This window comes from Leptodactylus fuscus, chromosome 1 (genome assembly GCF_031893055.1).
Source record: "Leptodactylus fuscus isolate aLepFus1 chromosome 1, aLepFus1.hap2, whole genome shotgun sequence".
Taxonomy (NCBI): Eukaryota; Metazoa; Chordata; class Amphibia; order Anura; family Leptodactylidae; genus Leptodactylus; species Leptodactylus fuscus.
In genome coordinates, this window is record NC_134265.1 from 183,453,561 (window position 1) to 183,473,624 (window position 20,064).

A 20,064-nucleotide genomic window follows, 5' to 3' on the forward strand; every position below is an offset into this window, starting at 1 on the left:
GGGAATAAAATAGTAAAAAAAAAAAAAAAAAAGCTTTAAAAATATATAATAAAAATATGAAATAAATAAAAGTTTCATATCACCTCCTGTCCCTAGAATATATATATAAAAGTAGAAAATCATATATCATAAACCACCGGGTTTTTTTTCAATAAAAGGTGATCTAAGCAATAGATATTCCCCAAAATGGTATAACTAAAAAGTACTTCTGGACCCGCAAAAAAAAAAAAACACTCTATGCATCCCTGTACAGCTGCAGGGTCACCTGTCAATGTGGCCTTGCAGCTGTTGCAAAACTACAACTCCCATACATTAAATATTTTACCAGTTTTTGCTTCAAAATTTTTTTTCCCTATTTTCCTCCTGCGTCTTATAGTCCAGTGCGTCTTATAGTCCGAAAAATACGGTAGTTTTTTGTTAAAACTTTAAAGAATTATGAATTTTTTTTTAACAAAATTTTCTTTGCATTGTGATATTCTGACACTCATAACTAATATATTTTCATCTACAGAGCCATGTAGCTTTTTTTACTCTTTGCAGGAAAAGCTGCTATTTCTCACTTCAAAACCTTTATGGGATGTGTATATACAATGTATATAATTATATACACACACAGGGAAAACTGTGATTAGCGCTTTTTTTTTTTTTTACAACATTGCGATCACCAAGTGGCATAGATACTTTTACATTTTAATATTTTGGGCATTTTAGTGGAAGGTAATGTACATTTTTTAATTTTCTTTTGTATAATTTAAATTTTTATAAATAGAAATTTGTGTTTTAATTTTTTTCCCCTTACTTTTCAACCTCTAGATTGCGAGCAATATAATACAAGGTTTCTGTTACTTCTATTGAACCCTATCTTTGCGAAGATGGGAAACAATCAAATTCAATATGTCAGCGCCCATTGATTTGAAAGGACATAACGTAGTTTTGTGAAGAAAGTTTCAGCAGAACTTGTAATGTACCTGCTTATTCTGGGATTATAAGTCCAGTGGGCCCATTAGTGACTGACAACATTTCCTTTCATATGCGACCTTTATTGGATATCTTTTCAATTACACTAGATCTTTCCCTACATCATGCCCACTGTGTACAACACACATTATTTAGCAACTAAATATGACAACATATAGAAAACTTTAACCAATATTAATAGATGAAAATACCTGAATATTAGCAGGAAATAACTCAGCTGCCAACCTTGACCTCAGAAGGTGAGGGACAATTTTTAGTTTAACACGGGTGCTGACAGGATCCCTTTTTAGTTCTGGCTTTAATGCACTTCCCTTTCAAACAATAACAAAGAAAAGTGCATTTATTTTGCAAGGTAGTAAACAATGCAGAAGAAACCATTTTCAGTGCTTGGCATTTCACGCTATAAATGATTTCTTACCTCCTTTGTTTTAAGGGGTATGTCACCCAAATAGACTTTGTACATCTTGCTGACGATGGCTGGATCATTCCAGTCAATTAAGCTTCAAAATGAATAATATTAAATTAACACAGAAAAATAAAACCTTAATACTCAGTCAAAGTGTTAGTTCACCTTCGTTGAAGCTGCCCGAGCATAATAGGGAACTTTATACACTACGAAAATAGTACTGTATATTGTGCACCATAAAAGTTTGCTGTAACTATCTCAGTATAAATTCATCAAAAGGTGAATTGTTATAGGGAAAGCTTCTAAGAAATAATAACGTGTCTGTTTCATCTCACCTCTGCTTGCTCTTCAACTCCAGGTCAGCAGCAGTAGCCACACTATGCCTAGTGTCACTAGAGGCAACGACCAGATGAATGACTGCTTCTAGCTCAGGCACTTGCTCTGCCTCAATAAACTTCACTATTCCAAGTTTACACTGAAGGAACAGAACAATAGAGAACACATTCAATAGAAGGATCCACCCAAGACATCACTTCACTTTATTTGGATATCCTTGAGTAGCAAAACTGTCCCAAGGGTTAATAAGCATAAAAATTTATAGGGGGAGATGCTGTGTACCCTTCTATAGTCTTCCCAATGAAATGGGTTCATACACCTGGTTTCAGACAGTATATCAAGTAGTCGGGCCTGCCTGGGCTCCCTGATGAAGATAAGTTTGCCCTTGATCTACCCTATTACCGGGGAGGAGATGGCTCTGGCGCTTAAATCAATGCAACCTAGCAAGGCCCGGCCTCCTACTATAAGAAATATTCCTCTCCTGGGCCCCCTGGTGCGTGCCTTGAATTCCCTGCCAGCGGGTGAGTCTCTCCCAGCAGATCTTACTAGAGCCCAGATTGCTGTGATACATAAGGAGGGAAAGGACCCGGCGCTTTGTGCGAGTTACCGGCCCATTTCTCTCCTTAATGTAGACCTGAAACTCTTCTCTTGGCGACGAGACTGGCCTCTTGTCTCCATGATCTGTTGCATGCTGACCAAGTTAGATTCATACCTACTTGTGAGGCCAGGTTGGGAGGGCATCACCTCAAAATTGCCGCTTATGTATAACCTCTTGTTTTTCCTCCAGGACCTGACCTCTTCCCTCCCTCCCCTGATGTCTGAACTCAGTGTGTTCCATAGCCTCACTAACTTTAAAATTAACTATCAGAAGTCGGAAGCATGTAACATCTCTCTCCCGAGAGAGGTCCTATCCTCCCTGGCATCCTCCTTCCCTTTTAAGTGGTCCTCCTCGGCTATTAAATATCTTGGGGTCTGGATCTCTGGCGCCTTGGGTGATCTCTATGCCATGAATTACCTTCCCCTTCTCCGTGTAATTAGATCTGACTTCAAACATTGATCCAAGGGTATGTACAAATGGTTTGGTCGGTACGCCATCTATAAGATGAATGTGATGCCTCGTTTACTGTATCTGCTGACCCTCCCTATTCACATTCCCTCTAGCTTCTTCAAATTGTTGTATAGTGACCTCTTGGCCCGGTTGGTCCTCACGTTGCTTAAGCAGTGGGGGGTCTGCGTCTCCCTAACCCCCGTAGATATTACAAGGCTTCCATGCTCCAGAGAGTATTTGACTGGTGCCGTCATTCCTCCTTTAAGCAGTGGATATCCCTGGAGAATGCCTTTTCTGGCTCTCCTCTCCATCTGCTCCCCTGGCTGGACTCTACACCCCCTGATTCCCTGAGAGCCCACCCTACTATTGGGCCTACTCTCCGGGTTTCACAGTTGTTCTATCATAAGGAGCACATCTCCCACTCTCCCTCTCCCATGTTTTCAGTCTTAGGTAACTCAGCTTTCACGCTGGGTCTCTCTCCTGGACCATTCTGGCAATGGAGTGAGGCGGGCAGGCAGAGGGCCATGCATTTTCGGGATGGAGTAGATGGCGTTCCCACTGTGAGCTCCTCTCGGACCCAGGTGTTCCTCCCCTGGGCCGTGACGTGTTCTACAACTTTCCTATTTTCTCTCCTCACACCCCGACTCCGCAGGCTTTGATAGACCCCTCACGAGTTCTGAGAAGGCCTGTACCGGCTCCGGGCAGGTCAGGCACTCTCTCAATTTTACTTGCTCTTGGTCTCTCCTCCTTCGGACCACAGACCTTCCTTCTTGGCTAGATGGGGGGCAGATCTGAAAGTCTCCTTTAAGGATGTGGAGTGCGCCAGGATCCTCGAGTTTGCCCATAGGAGCTCGGTGGCCTGCAAGTACCAGGAGGCGGAATACAAACTCCTGACTAGATGGTATCATGTCCCATCTAAGGTGCACAGGTTCTTCCGTCCTTTTCCTCCGCCTGCTGGCGCTGTGGCTCGGCGGAGGGGACATTTTTGCATATTTTCTGGAGTTGCCCGATGCTGAGAGATTTCTATTAAGGAGTACATAGGTTGCTGAATCAGATTTTCTTGACCTCCCTCCTTTTTTACGCCGGCCTTCTTCCTGCTTCACCCTTCAGATTTCTCATTCCGCGCCTATCGCAAGTCTTCTCTGCGGCACTTTGTTAACGCCCAGAGGCTTGTACCCCAGCGCTTTGGAAATCGCCCCACCCCCCTTCTATTCGCCATTGGATCCATAAGATGGAGGATATCCAGAGCATGGAGGACCTTACGGCTCACAGTCCTACCATGACCTGATGGACTGAGACGATACTGCCGGCCTTGTTCCCATCTCCGGTTCCGGGGACCCTTGCCTTTCTTTCCCTGTACCCCTCCTTTCCCCTACCCCCCCCCCCCTTTTTTTTCTCCCTTTCTTCGCTTACCTTTTCCTTTCCCTTACTAAATGTCTTTGAATTGTATTATACTGTTGTTGTCTTTTTGTGGTTCATACACAAAAATAAATGGGTTCATACACAATAAACAATAATATGACATCAGATCAGCAATACCTGGCATCCCTGCCAATCAGCTGTTTCATGCAGACATGGTGCATGGCAAACACAGCTTTCATTTCACAAGCCTATGAACCCAGGTTCATGAGTCACATGGCCTGATGACAACTAAGTCATTTAAATGAATAGGACTCAGATGCAATACCATGCACAGTCACTACACAACATACATCCTAAAAAGAGGTCATCAACATTATAGAGCTGAAAAAACCCTTTTAGATAGTAGGGAATCTCAAAGATTAGATTTATCCTACTCTAAGCATGGATAACCAGGAACATGCTCCTTGGATACCAGACAAAAAAAATTCTGAAGGACCCCCAGAATGAAGAATTTGGGTATATTTCAAATTACAATGCATAAATATTTGGGTTAGAGAATAAGTGATATACACATACTGTGCCTTATCTGTTTAAACCATGTACAGTGAAAACTCTTTGAAACAGAGCAATTATGCATGCTGTGAGTTGTAGTTCTACAACAGCTAGAGTGCCAAAGGTTGCCCACTCCTGATTTAGAAGATAGACTTAAAGAAGATGGTTAATATGGAGAACAGAAAATGTAGACAGGGTAAGGAAGTGGTTTTGTGAAAAAGGTAGTCTTTTGGAGAGGTTTCAATGTAAATAGTACATTCCTAAGAAATATAGTGTTTTTTTCTGGAATCCATACTTCCGACCTAGGGAGTATAACAAAAATGTAACTGATCATATACTCTTCAACACTGAAATTGCAACACCAAGAAGGAAAAGCCATTTAGTTATGCAGATTGAGTAAGTATTAGGTGTCACTAAGATCTGCAAATTATTACATTTTCCAGCACCTAGTTCCAGTCTGAGGAATGTGGGAGGGGCATAACAGCCACACTGAAAGCAAAAATTTTTAGCCACTCAACATTCTGATGGTGGTATGGGATCATTGTGTGCTGCCTCCTGTGCATCAACATAACAGTAATCACAACTTGCCACAAAGTGAAACAGACAGAATACTTTAACTGAAAGACCTCGGTTTACTAGTCCAGCAAATTACTAAATGCCTAGACCAAAGTGTCAGCACTGCATGTCCCAGTGGTTGGGACAACAAAGACGAACTGTAATGACAGCGAGAGTTGCACCTCTATGTGGACAGATCATCTTGAAGAATATTGCATAGTGAAACATTCTACATTGCAAGTGAAATTGGACATCACATTCCAAGGCTAGCCAAACTGTGTTGAGATAAACCCTCAGAAGGTGTCTACATGATATTGGGCTACGAGCTAGATGTCCAAGTACAGGGATTCCATTGAACTCACAACTCTGCTCTTGAAGGGTAATTCACAGGCAAGGATGAAAAGGAGGCCTATCCTCTTTAGTGAAGAGTCCAGCATTTGTCTTGGGGAAAAATAACATTGGTTTGGAGATTACGTGAGCAATGCCATGAAAGAACCGTCATAAGAAAACATCACACTGGTCCTACTCTTAGATGAGTACTCACCACTCAGCGTCATGGCTGGGCGGTAAGCAACACCCCCTCACACAGTACAGTGCAATAGATGCTACTGGGAGGAAGGGCGTTCCCAACTGACTGTCAGAAACGTCCTTCTGACAGTGAAGAGCTACGGTACAGACACCGATAGCTCTTCACCGGTGGCACAGAACGGGAAAGCCGACAGTGCGCTGAATTGAGCACACTGTTGGCTTTCTAGCGGTATATTACACTGCATGTGCCCCAGGAGGTGAAAGGTCCTCTTTAAGGCCATTTCTCCAATGTGTTCCAGGAGACGTTTTTCAACAGGACACGGTCAGGCCATATGTTGCTCATGTTCTAAACGTGCTACCATGGCCTGAAGCATCGCTGGATTCTTAACACATATATGATGATATTATGATTTGTATGCCCAAGTGCATTCAGAGTGGCATAACATTTCTCAGACATACATTAATAACCTCATTGAAAACATGCCAAGGCAAATAAATGCATATATTTTTGTGCAGGTGCTCATACTCAATACTGAATAAATTGAGATGTTTTGAATATTTTGCTTCCATTTTTTCCCCTCATTTCCAGATCATTACTATGTCTATCGATCCTGTGTTTTCATCATTTCAAAAAATTTTATCCTTGGTGTTGCAATTTCAATGTCAAGGAGTGTAGATTACTTGAACTGTAAACTATTCCACCTTTACCTGTTCTAGTTGCTCTGCTGTCCATGGATTGTCTCCCACAACTCGCTTTGCAGCATAAAAACTTAAACCAGGTGGAGGCTGAGGGATTCCTACTCCACCTGTCCCCCCTGCTGAGGATCCTTGGCCAGATGGTGTACTCTGGCGACTCTGGGATTCATTTAACACAAATCTAGGAAAATTAAGAATTTAGTGTGAATAAGTTTAGAATTAAATGGATGCAAATACACATACAAAAAGTAAAGAAGAATAAATAATTCCAATGGCTAAAATTTTATCCTGATTCAACACATAAAACTCAACAACTGGCCAATGGAAATGTTTTTTTACCCATAAGGCATCAGGAGAACATCCAACATGAAGTCCAAAAGCAGCTGAACAGTCTTTGGTTTTTCAGCTAGGTTAAAAACTGTTGTGGACTTGGAGGATTCGCTGGAATACTTCATATGATAAAGAGATGGTATCAGGAGATGCATTAAACTGCAAAGAGCATTACATAAAATACAGTCAAAACCATGATACAAAAAAAGAGTCATGTACAATCACAAAAAACTGCTAATAACCGACATATAATATAAAACATATGTAGGGTATGTCAGCTTAACACACTAACTGTAATAAATTTTAACAGCCAAATACATTTTAACATTTTAAATATTATGCATATGTTAAATTAGTTCAGAATCCATTAATTTCTGTTTCATGACTATATAGGTGAAAGGGTATTCTTAGGGTAAGCAAATCACTATGACTGGTGGAGGAGGTATGACATTTGGAATCTCCACTATCCTTAAGCGGCGTTCACACTGCCGCTGCTCTCCGCCCCAGGGTGTCCGTGGCAAACCCTTGGGGAAACCGGACAGCAGACGACTTGTGAGTGGTCGTCTTTAAAACCTATTAATTTGAATGAGTTTTCGAAGGTGACCGCTCGAGAGCGTTTTCAGCCTCTCAGACAGGTGTCCGTTTTTTTCCCCGCGGACACAAAATCCTACATGGAGTACTTTGTGTCCGCAAAAAAAAAAAACGGACACCAGGCAGAGAGGCTGAAAACGCTCAAGGGCGGTCACCTTTGAAAACCCATTCAAATGAATGGGTTTTAAAACCGACCGCTTGCAAGCCGTCTGCTGTCCAGTTTCCCAGGGGTTTACCACAGACACCCCGGGGCGGACCACAGCGGCAGTGTGAACGACACCTTAGAATGAAGGGGAAGCACCACTGAATTATTCACAGTCTTTTCCTTTAACAGGGGTGTCTTGGCTACCAAGTGTACATGTAACTACAGCGCAGCTTCATTCAAGTGAATACATCTGCTACAGATCCCTGTACAATTGGGTAGCCTGGAATACCTGTAAATCAATAACCATGCAGTTAAGTTTATTTGTCTTTTTTACACAATTTAGAAGCAGTCATTTCAGCTTTGGGGAAACCTGCAATAATATAAAGCTGAAGTATAAATACTAATCCACTTATATGTTCCTAATACAGCCCCTTGTAATCTGCAGCCTTTAGTTTTGGGACTAGAAGATGTCTTGATATTTGCAAATGTGTTGGAAGAAAAGATTCACATATTACCGTATTTTTCGGACTATAAGATGCACTTTTTTTCCCAAAAATTTGGGGGGAAAAGAAGGGTGCGTCTTATAGTCTGAATGTGGCGCCTGGCATCCGCTGTAATAGAGAGGCGGAAGCCGGCAAGGGATAGATGCCGGGGCCTGAGACATCGCTGCGCACCTCTGCCCTGCATGAAGCCAGCAGCGGCAGCGGCCATGCTATTCCGCTCCTCCGTCCCCCCGCCGCTGGCTTCATGCAGGGCAGAGGAGCGATGTCTCAGGCCCCGGCACCTGTGCTGGCGTCTATCCCTCCCCGGCATCCGCCTCTCTAGTACTGCGGATGCCGGGTCAGTACCGGTGGCCCCTTCTCCCCCGGGGCCGGTCCCCACCGGCCCCGTACCTGTAAAGTTGCAGGCCGGCTCCAATACACTTGTATTGCCGTCTATGGGACTTGCAATCAAGTGACCGCAGGTTCAAGCCCCCGGGGGGGGAATAAAATAGTAAAAAAAAAAAAAAAAAAAAAAAAGCTTTAAAAATATATAATAAAAATATGAAATAAATAAAAGTTCTAAATCACCTCCTGTTTTTTTTTCAATACAAGGTGATCTAAGAAATAGAGATTCCCCAAAATGGTATAACTAAAAAGTACATCTGGCCCCGCAAAAAAAAAACCACTCTATGTGTCCCTGTACAGCTGCAGGGTCACCTGTCAATGTGGCCTTGCAGCTGTTGCAAAACTACAACTTCCATAGATTAAATATTTTACCAGTTTTTGCTTCAAATTTTTTTTCCCCCTATTTTCCTCCTCTAAAACCTAGGTGCGTCTTATAGTGCGTCTTATAGTCCGAAAAATACGGTAACTGCAAGATTTTGATAATATGTGTTACTGACTTGCTGATTCTATGACTTGTTACAGTCAAAAAACAATTACACCAACTAGGATTTAAAGTACCTTACCTGTCCTGCTGAGGCTGAGGTTTGCCCTCCATAGCAGTTAGGAGACTTGGTGCTAGCTCACACTGATTCTCCAGTGGCAGACGGGGGAACCCCATTTTTATGTAAATTATTGTAAAATTCTAAGAAAAGAAAATATGTAAAAATAAATTCATTTATTAGCTGTTAAATGAACAATATAATCTATAAGTTATATCACACTAATTATACTATTCATCATTGATGACCTCCCCCAACAGGCTATGAAAGGACTGAACAGCTATTTAGCATTTTAATCCAGAATATGACAGGCACTGATCACTAAGAAAACAAGACCTCTATGGACTACAGAATAAGACTGTTTAATTTCAGTCACAACCAGAGATTATGATGGTACGATTTGGTGCTTAATTAGGGCTCGTTCACATCTGCGCCCGGGACTCCGTTATGCAGGTTTAAACCGAACACAAAGTCGGACATGCAGTACTCTGTGTCCGGTTAAAAAAAAAAAATCGGTTTCGCCGCGCAGAGCATAAACCGGCGCTCACAGCCGGACTCGGCAAGAAAGGTTTCCATCTTCTGCATGCAGAAGACGGAAACCTGATAACGGAGAGCCGAACACTGGTGTGAACCCAGCATAAGGTGTACACCAGTAAAATTACATTCTAAGATGCATCCAACATGTTCTAAACCGTACTTTAAAGGAGATTGTACAGGATAAATTGATCTTTATAATCTAAATTAAAGCCAAAATAAATAAATAAAGAACAATAAGTGCTCGTATTCACACAGGCACCGATACAGACAGCAGGCGGATTACACTAGACGGTGGCCGTCGGCTCCATCTATTTGTCCCTAATGAACCCGTATATCTGGAGCCCCTGAAGAGCTATATTGAATGGCGAAACATGTAGGGCAAGAGGGGATATGACAGGGAAAGTTATTTTATACTTGAAGGATGGCAGGTTTCTTTGAATAAGCAGGCAGATAACAAGAGGAGACTGGTTACAATGGACTGGTTATAATCGACTCAAGTTCCTGCAGTGCAACTGAGAGTGAGGGAATATACTAACCCATGAATCAGATGGAGTGTGGTTACCTTATATTCTCGTCTGGGCATATTCAAAAGGGTTATTGATCCCCAGATCAGTTGGCACGATCCTAGCCACCAGATTAGGTGCATAAATTAATTCCTGCCTTGAATATAGCAGGACATTTTTTAGATGAACGCACAGACAGAGGGATTAGATGGGTGTGAACAGATACTGAGTGTTTGCGCCCAAGTTTATCTCACTAATCCCTGCAGGGGAGCAAGGTGTTAAAGAAAAACAATGTGGGTTTGAAGGAGGAAAGGTGTAAAACATAAAATGAATGGACACATTATATGAACTCCTAAATCCATTAGCATTGGCCACCAAGCTGTTAACCCATTAATAATTGTTAGTAGCAGGCGCTGCAATAGCGTATTTTTTAATTTAGTCTTTTAATCACAATAGGTTATGTACCTTTAATAAAATACGAGCACTTATTGTTCTTTATTTATGTATTTTGGCACTGATTAGTTGAAAGGACTTTAGGAGGTGATACCATCACACATCCTCCTGTTTTTGTTTTTTTGATAATCTAAATTAAACTCAGATACACCCACCTACCTTCTAAAATACCTAGTGTACCAAAAATCTATAATTACCTTGATCACCAGGGCAGTTATGGAACAGCCCCAGGCACATTTTTCAATGACAATCCGTTTCCAGAATGGGGGAAACTGAACGTCACCTATACAAACCCACCCACCCCACCCACCACCCCATCATAGTTACCTGTCCCCATAAATATAACCTCTAATTCCCACAACAAAAATAGTATAAAGCCTAGTAAATAAAATACACACTGTAACGAAAGAGACAGCAGCAGGGTCTTGGTACTGGACTAAAAGGGTCTCCACAGGCAACTGTATTTTGGATCGACTCTTTATCCTTTTGTTCAAGTGAACAAGTAACTCCATAACCTACAAATACGAAAAAAGCAAAGAAAGTTTACTTTCCTTTAAGGGGTAACAATGATATTTTAAAAGTAATATATTACTGTCATGTATTGAAAGCAATTAGCAGAAGTGTAGATGTTAACAGACAAAGCCCCCTATCCTTAACACTGTTCGAGCACTGTTGTCAATGGATACGCCCTATAGTCCTCCTTTATTTAGGACAAGTATGCCCAATTTGTTTGTTTTTTTCACTTTCCTATAGCTGCTAATATATGCTATTGGGGTGCAGATCTTGAAAAAAAAAAAGGGCACATAAAAGGTGAGTTTGATGCAGATGGTTTATCCGTATGGTTATTACTGTTTTTTTTTTTCAAAACCCCATTAAGCAAAATATAATGTATTGAAAATTTAAAAAACATATTAAATATAGTGTGTGCAGGATCAACTTTACACCTGCCTTAAACAATCTTCCTGTAATAGGTACTGTGGATAGGGAATACAATGCTTACTGAAGAAGTTGATGATACACATTAGATGAGGATCAGCTAAACTGGGCTGTTAATTAAAAGTGCCAGATGCCTGACTGGATGCTTTGTCTTCATGTGACCGATATCCCCTTATTCCTCCATCCCTGTTCAAAACACATACTTACTTGGCCAGTGTTGGGCTGTATTATATTATATAGATTTATAAAACAACATATTTGACCAACAGCTCTCTGTGTATACCGTCTTTCAAATTATTATGCGAATTAGATATAAGTCCATAGTACAAAATCATCTGTATTCATGACAATAACATTTTATGCAGCAAAGAATGCCTCTGAGTTATTGGCTGTTATGGGCATAAAAGGAGAAAAGCTCACGGTATGGTCACAATCCTCCCCTGACCTCAACCCTATTGAGACCCTTCAGAGTATCCTTAAGTAAAAGATCTATGAGGGTGGGAGGCTATTTACATCAAATCAGCAGCTCTTGGAGGCTATTCTGACATCCTGCATAGAGATTCAGGTAGGAACTATACAAAGAATCACAAGTTGAATAGATGCAAGAGCTGTGTGATATCAAAGAAGGGGTCCTATGTTACCCTGTAACTTTGTTAAGATGTTTTTGACTGAAATAGCTTTGGCTTTCAGTAAATGTGACCTCTTCATGCTGCTAATTCAACAAATGCCCTTTTGCAGTTCTTTGCAACCTGTTGTGAAACTCTGTTGTGCATCATAATTTGGGACAGAGGTTTTTAATTTATTTATTTTTTTAATTTATGTAAAAAAAAAGTTAACATTGGGTAGTTTGTCCAATAAAATTTGATTTCTTGCTTATTTCATTGGGGGACACAGGGCCGAAGCTCCCAGTCTGTGCTAATATTTCATCACTCGTGTATGGACTATGTACTGTGGTGTGAGGGCAATGACTTCCATCCGTTCTCCTCCCTAGATCCAGGTTTTCCCCAGTCAGGTCTGAACCAAGGTGTTGTTTTTTTCTTCTCTTAAGGGGCAGGTTTTTTTTCATTCCTTTTTGTAAGTCCCTGGTCTTTTCGATCTTTCTGCACGGAGTGACACACTATGCTCCTCCTTCCCATGGAGCCATGGGATATTACTCATCCTTGAGTTGCTTCCAGCTTCCCTTTTAAGCCTTTGTGAGATCTCCCTTTGCTTTCTGTCCTGGACGGTTTCCTTCCTGATGGTCATCTCTTCCATCCGCAGTGTTACCGGTCTAGTTTTGCAGTTCTGGAAGCCTCCCTTGCTGGTTTTCCACCAGGAGAGGGTTGTCTTTCATCCACCACCTACTGTTCCCTCAAGTGGTTTCTTCCTTCCACATCTCAAGGATATCATCTTACTGTTTTTCTGCCCGGATCTCAGGTACTGCCTGAACAGTCTCTTCCATCCCCGATTCGGGCAATCTGGGTCTATTAGTCTCATGACTCGTTCCATCATTCGGATGTCTAGTCGTTTTCCCAAAGAGCCCTCGCTTGGGTCTGACTTTTTCCACAATTTCCAAATCCTGATGGTTTCCATTTGCCATTTGGGATCAGCACCTCCTCTGAACGTGACGGCTCTTCCTTGAGTCTTGTAGGTGTTTCATGGGTGTTTCCTCATCAGGCTTCTGTAGCCCTGGTCTGCAGGCTGCAACCTGGGCCTCTGTCCACACCTTCTCCAGGTTCTACCAGATCCATTCTGTTGCCTCTGCTATTGTCACCTTGGGTTGTTGGTTCTGCAGTGGTTGTGCGCTAGGATGCTCGCATGGCTTTGTAATACTCACCCTCTGGGGCTGCTTTAGGACTTCCCATGGTGCTGTCCCCAAAGAAATAAGCGAGAAAATTGTATTTTTGTACTCACTGTAAAATCCTTTTCTCGTTGTATTCATTGAAGGACACAGATACCACCCTTGTTTTATTGTTGATCCTGCCCTGGGCCTTTTTTGGTTAGTTTTAGGTCCAGGACATGTTGGTACCATGCTCTTTTTTTTTGTTATTTGTGTCTCTCACCTAGTGCTGTGATACAAACTGATTAGCACAGTGTATGTGAAAATGGTATAGCCTGGAGTGGAACACACTTCTTTTGATATTCTTTTGATATTCCCAATCTGGAATATCCCTGTACAGAGTAATATTTTACTGAATTCATATGTCTAATGACCCCTCCTTCCTTAGTCATATATTTGTATTTTAGCCATATTTATATTATATTTTATATATTTTTTTATACATATTCTATACCTATGTCTCCAGGTTGTACTCTTTCATACATCTATACGCATACCCTCATAAGAAAAACCTTTAGAGATTTTATATAACTTTTTTTTGTATATATATTTATATATATACATATATATTGTTTTCCATTATGTTTATATAGTTAATGCATGCACTAGAAAAATTTATTTTTACCCGTAAACATGTTGTACCTTTTTAACCAAATAAAGAACCTCCTCAATTAATCCACTTTGACCAGGGATAATTACTCCTAAGAACATGGATCGTCTTGTAACCCAACTGGGGCCCTCAGATACCCAGCCGTATTGCATTAATATTCCTAGTGTCAGCCTCAAGTCTATACCCATGGTGCTGTGTCCCCCAATAAATACAATGAGAAAAGGAATTTAAGGAGAGCACAAAAACCCAGTTTTATACTACAATGGCTGAAGATTTGAATAGTATATTAACTGTCATTTGTATCAACCATTTAGGAAAATCAGAGAAAAATATCATTTGCATAATAATTTGGAACACAATGTATAGCCAACTAGGTCAATATACCAAATAACCTGTTTAACAGTCAGGGCTGTTTGCTGCATTAAATGTAAAGTTCATTTTTCAAAATGGTAAGGGAGAATTTGGAATTACAGGGAGTCCGTCAGCAGTTTTGCCCCTTAAACCTGCTGATGCTATAGAGATGATGGGGAGAGCAGATGCAATGTCCAAGTTTATTCAGGTTGAATAACCAAGAAATCCAAGCTTTAATCCCCCTGGTGCTGCAATTCTCTTTATTTGTTCTGGGTTCTCAGCTTTGAATACCCTCAGCCTGTCCCCTCTGCTTTGTGTGACAGCTGCAGCATTCAACCACTAGACCACTAAAGTAGTAGAGCTGATGGAGGTGTTTTGGAAGCATTCACTGCTGAGAGCCCTGAGTAGTGCAAGAAAAGTGAATATTCCTAGAACACTTGCAGTTGACAAAACTGTTGACAAGACATTATTCATTCATAATACTGATGGCCTATACCTAGGATAGGTCATCAATATTAGATGTGTGTGGGTTGGACACCCATGACCCCCACAAATCAGATGCTCTAGGACAGTGCTGCTCTTGGTAATGTTTACATGCCTGGAGTCGAACTTCTCACTCTCCATACAAACTGTAGTGGATGCTTTAAGTACTGCAGTGCTGTCCCACTGATGTTGAGATGGCGGTGATGCAGTACCTAAAACTGCTGCTACATTACATTACATTGGGAGCCTACAGCATGTATAGGACCAGTTCAAAAGAGCCGTGTAATGGGCATGATCTGCAGGGATCCCGTCTGTAGGAACCTTACAGATCTAATATTGACAGTCTATCAGAATTAGAAGATGGATAACACATTTAAGCATTTCCTTCACTTGTAATGTGTTGTTGAAAAACATGTAAGCAAAGAACATGTCCTCTATAAATATTTACCTTCTTGCGTACACCTTCTTGAGCACTAGACAGCTTGAGAAGAACAGGAGGCAAGAACTTGGAAATGATATTCTGCAGTTGCTCATCTGTCTCTGCATGGCCGAGGCGTAAGAACACACGTTCAAGCTGATCTGTTAACAAAATAAACTTGAAAAATTACACTGAACATGATAACTTTACTTCAGGTCATACAGCTTCTGGGGGTTTCTAAGACTCATATTTATGGCCTATCCATAGGAAAAGTCATCATTATCAGTTAGATGTGAACTGAAACCCGGCACCCTTGCTGACTCTAGTAAGCTGAGCAACAGTACCATGGCATGGCCACTACACGCTGTATGAAGCCACCTTCTTCTTAAAAAAAATAGGATGAAAAACAGCAAATCGTAGATGCAAATCAAAGATGTAAAGCCTAAGATGCGCCACTTTTACATCAATTTTCTATTTTGCAATATTCTCTGAACATTCCCAATAGCCAAAATAGTACAAAATACCCCAAAATTGTGCTATTTGGCTTATAGGTAAACAGCAGCATATTTAGCAGATAAAAACATAAAATGGATCCATCAGTTGGAGAGTGATTGTATTATAATACAGGTGACTCCTGGCATGGTTAACCTGGCCTCACCATAAATTGGCTAACCCTGCAGGAGGATTTTACATACGTTATAGATTTAAGATGGCTGAAAATGCATACTGAGGGCTTTCATACACACTTTTAAAATATGATGCATTCTTATTAAAAACAATAAAAAATGCATGATATAACACTGTATTTTTTGCATGTGGAGTCTAATGTTTTTTCCATGTTGAAATCTGGTTGGAAGACATGTCTGTTGAAGATAGCTTGACACTAGTGTTTGGCTTTCTGTTCTTCAGGTCAGCTTGGGGACCCGCTTACAGAGGCCCTTTCATCACCTGGGGCACATGTGGTTTAATACACCGCTAGAAAGCCGACAGTGCGCTGAATTCAGCGCACTATCGGCTTTCCCATTCTGTGCCCCCGGTGAAGAGCTATCGGTTCCGGTACTGTAGCTCTTCACTGTCAAAAGGGCGTTTCTGACAGTCAGTCAAGAACGCCCTTCCTCACAGCAGCGTGAGGAATACTGTGTGCAGGGGCCACTAAGGGACATAATACTGTGTGCAGGGGCCACTAAGGGACATAATACTGTGTGCAGGGGCCACTAAGGGACATAATACTGTGTGCAGGGGCCACTAAGGGACATAATACTGTGTGCAGGGGCCACTAAGGGACATAATACTGTGTGCAGGGGCCACTAAGAGACATAATACTGTGTGCAGGGCTTACTAAGGGACACAATAGAGTGCGGAGGAGGGGGTCGGTCGAGGTCTTCGGCGTCAGTTGGGGGGCCTCCATGTCAGAAGTTCGCCACGGGACCCCGCCATTCCTAGTTACCCCACTGAACCTAGCCTTAGTTTAACTGTGACTATTCTAAATTGCCAGCAGGTAATACAAATATATATATAGATCTATAGATAGATAGATAGACATGCAGTCGGCCCCATTTTAGTGTGGGGCAAGGGCTGGTATGGTTTCAGGGTCATGGGCAGTCATATGGTCACAATACATCTCCACATTACTCAATGGTGTTCTGACATATGATCACTCCTCCACACCGCTGCATGTCAGTAAATCCCCCACCTTGTCAGGCTTCCTTACATATGATAATCCCTATAATTCCTATGTGAGGGATCCAGTGCTATGCAGTGACTGGCTCCAGATTTTGCTTTCACTTCCAGCCTATGACTGTGCAAGTAATTCAGAAAGGCCTGGGCACCACAGCAGGGCACAGGCCTTCCAATCATTGTTTGCCTACCACATACCCCACGACCATTGACATGTACAGAGCCAGTTCAGAAGAGCCGTGCCAGGGGCATGCCCTCTCCTCCTGCTCACAACACACAGCAGGCTGCAGCGAACTCTCTCATGTCTCATTCTCCAGCTATACCACACGACGGAGGCACAAACATACACAAGAGGTTCTAGACCTATGCCCAGCCAGGGTAGTGCCCCCTCCTCTTATAGTGCCCCTCACCACATGAAAACGAGAGCTAACTTACTGAGCTCATCCTGAGCAGCAGCAGCAGAAGGCACAGCAGCAGCCATGTTCACCGGTAGTGCTGCTTACAAGAGGGCGGGGCCTGAGGGCGGGCACTGCTCTAGTTCCTGTACATACTGCGCGTTGCTATTAGCGTCTCTCAGCTGTTGTGCCCAGTAAAATGCCCCCTCTCTGACTGCAATGGGGGCAGCTGGGCACACAGAATGAGTCAATAGCCCTGTCCTGTAGCTAATGGTAACAGGCGAAGGGGGCATTATGCGCGGCTGGAGCTGCGGGCCTCTCCCTGACATGTTTTTCTCATGTGCTAGTAGCTATATATATTATAGAGAGATAGAGAAGCTGCTAGCTGATCTATCCTGCCAGCTGTCCTTCCCTTACCACCCTGTTTGGGTGGTGGTTGGTTGCAATGTGGTTATAATGCTTGTTCAGGTAGGGAATGCAGCATGCAGAAAAAGCAACTGTAGAGTGATCTCCTTCAGGGGTTCAAAGGTGGATGGGAGAGCTGGACCAGCACTCATGAGAGGTTCCCTGAAGGGCAGGATATTAAATCTTACATCTAGGATTTGTAATACTCTCAAAGAGCCTGTGTGTCGTGAGATTGTTGGAGAAAGCACTTTCCAGAGAGGAATTGATGTTTGTGAACTGAAGTTTCGGTGTATTGAGTATCAGTCCATTCTACAGACCCTCTGTGAAAAATTGTAGAACTGGAAGAGATGAAGGAAGAAATGTAATGTGGCAGGATCCAGATATAAGAGGAGAAGGGGAAACAATGGCTTCCTAGGCTACAATTAGATTAAGATTCATAGTGATAGTATCTCCCTAATTACACCACTTCTCTGGAATGCTCTATCCCGGACAATCAGTTTAACTCCCAATTTCTACAGCTTCAAGCTCAAACTAAAGACACATCTTTTCAGACAGGCCTATCACAAATCCTAATGTAAACCCTTCCGTACCATAATTAGAATCCCCAAAATGTAACCCTCCTCTGTCCCCGCTCCCACATTACCCCGCATGCAGTGCTGCACCTCCCATGAGGTGACCTGAAGCGACCACTTCAGGCGGCATTTTTGCTGACCTAAGCCAGTCCAGGACAAGCTGTCCTGGACTGGCTTAGCGTCACCGTCTCGGCAGCCCGACACGGGAAGCGAGCGGTGGATTGGGGAGGCCCTGTGGACGCAGCGCTGCTCCACCGGCCTCCCCTCATGCTCAGGCAGAGAACAGGTCCTCTCCCTGCCTGCTAACGCCGCCCCGTCCGCTCTGCCCCCCTTCGCTCTGCCCCGCCTCCTCCTCCCGGGGCGGGGGGGGGGGCGGCTTTCTGTCGTCCGCCTCATGCGGCATAAAAGCTAGGTTCACCCCTGTTTATGAGCCGTTACTAGTGGTGTCCTTTTACATGTGGATGGTGCCTGAACATATAAAGTTAGCCTGAAATGGCATCATATCATGCGGGCAGTGCTGCTACAACTAGACAAATAATCTCCATTTTCTTTTGCATTTTTTTTTTTTAAGAATGTTTGATCTACAACCTAGCTTTGAGACCAGAAACACCCTGAAATAAACACCTGCTACTTGAAACAATTTATAAGGAGCTTTTATGCACAACCTTCTAATAGCGGAATTACTGGAGGTTTTGAAAAATTGAGTCCAAAATGATTTGGAGGGAATAACGCAAGCTCAAGGGCATAACCTGTGCTGACTACTGATGCGACACAGGCATCAGAAGTCTGTGCCTATTGCTGAATGAAGATGGCAAGTCTTGTACCCACAGGAGAAGGCCTGGCATCAGGAATACGATTTCTTGCCAGCAAAGGATGTTATGTGGCTAAATCTTATTCTAAAACTACTCTGTTAGTGGAACTAAAATCTGTTTTGGACTTGGGAGACCTACATTTTGAGTAGAATAGCTGGAATGTTCAACACCTGAAAGGCCTAGTAAAATAAGAATCAAGTAGCATATAAGAAATTTTTATAAATTCAGATTTTTCCCATTTGAGGTCAGAACATACTGTCTAGATCAGGGGTAGGGAACGTACGGCTCTCCAGCTGTGGCAAAACTACAACTCCCAGCATGCATACTGGCTCTGCTGTTCTGGGAACTCCCATGGAAGTGAATGGAGCATGCTGGGAGTTGTAGTTTCACAGCAGCTGGAGAGCCAAAGGTTCCCTACCCCTGGTCTAGATCAATCCACAAGGCCCTGCAAGAGGAATTTAAATGGTACCTGAGCTCTCATGAAAAGTTGAGATATATGCAAGATCTAGAATCTTCACACATGATGAGCTATCAGTTTTTCTGCTGCTAATGTCCTCCTTTTGGCTGACCTGCACATGGTCTCAACCTGGAGATTCCGTTCCCTATTCTGGTTTATAAATGAGTTGAGAAAAGTCCTGCAAGCAGGACTTTTCTCTCAGCAATTTTCCGCCCTTTTCAGGTGGACACCCCAGTGGTCCCCATTTTAGACTATGGGGTTTGTGGGTTTCTGAGGGAAAACACTTTTTAGGCAGATTAGGTTTCTGTTCAGGGGATCCCTAAGCGGACTTCACCCAAACGGAAACTGAACCGAACAGCAGTTGACTGAAAAGTCAGTGAGCATGTAATGGTAGAAACATTTTTTGCATAAAGCTTCAGCGCATCCATGAGGGTATTAAATAGGAATTCCACTGCAGATTTTAGCATAGAGACATTATGTAGTAACTTTTCTCTGTGTGCCCCCTCCTTAAAGAGGACCTTTCATCATCTGGGGCACATGCGGTTTTATATACCGCTAGAAAGCTAACAGTGTGCTGAATTCAGCGCATTTGTCGGCTTTCACAATCTGTGCCTCCGGTGAAGAGCTATCAGTGCCGGTACCGTAGCTCTTCACCGTCAGAAAGGGAGGGGGCGTTCCACACC

At 42.6% G+C, this 20,064-nt stretch overlaps 1 protein-coding gene across 2 annotated transcripts in view; it reads right to left on the reverse strand.

Annotated features, from left to right (window-relative positions):
• Positions 1 to 17,255, reverse strand: part of ECPAS (Ecm29 proteasome adaptor and scaffold) — a 77,783-nt gene extending 60,528 nt beyond the window's left edge. For both annotated transcript variants that reach the window (XM_075280356.1, XM_075280355.1), the window contains exons 1-9: positions 17,176 to 17,255; positions 15,094 to 15,224; positions 10,845 to 10,961; positions 8,978 to 9,096; positions 6,801 to 6,950; positions 6,474 to 6,642; positions 1,720 to 1,859; positions 1,397 to 1,478; positions 1,170 to 1,289 (exon numbers count right to left, since the gene is read on the reverse strand). In XM_075280356.1, coding sequence (XP_075136457.1) covers positions 1,170 to 1,289; positions 1,397 to 1,478; positions 1,720 to 1,859; positions 6,474 to 6,642; positions 6,801 to 6,950; positions 8,978 to 9,096; positions 10,845 to 10,961; positions 15,094 to 15,224; positions 17,176 to 17,221 — 1,074 coding nt within the window. In that variant the 5' untranslated portion in view covers positions 17,222 to 17,255. The remainder of the gene's footprint in view (positions 1 to 1,169; positions 1,290 to 1,396; positions 1,479 to 1,719; positions 1,860 to 6,473; positions 6,643 to 6,800; positions 6,951 to 8,977; positions 9,097 to 10,844; positions 10,962 to 15,093; positions 15,225 to 17,175) is intronic.
• Between the last annotated feature and the right edge of the window lie 2,809 nt (positions 17,256 to 20,064).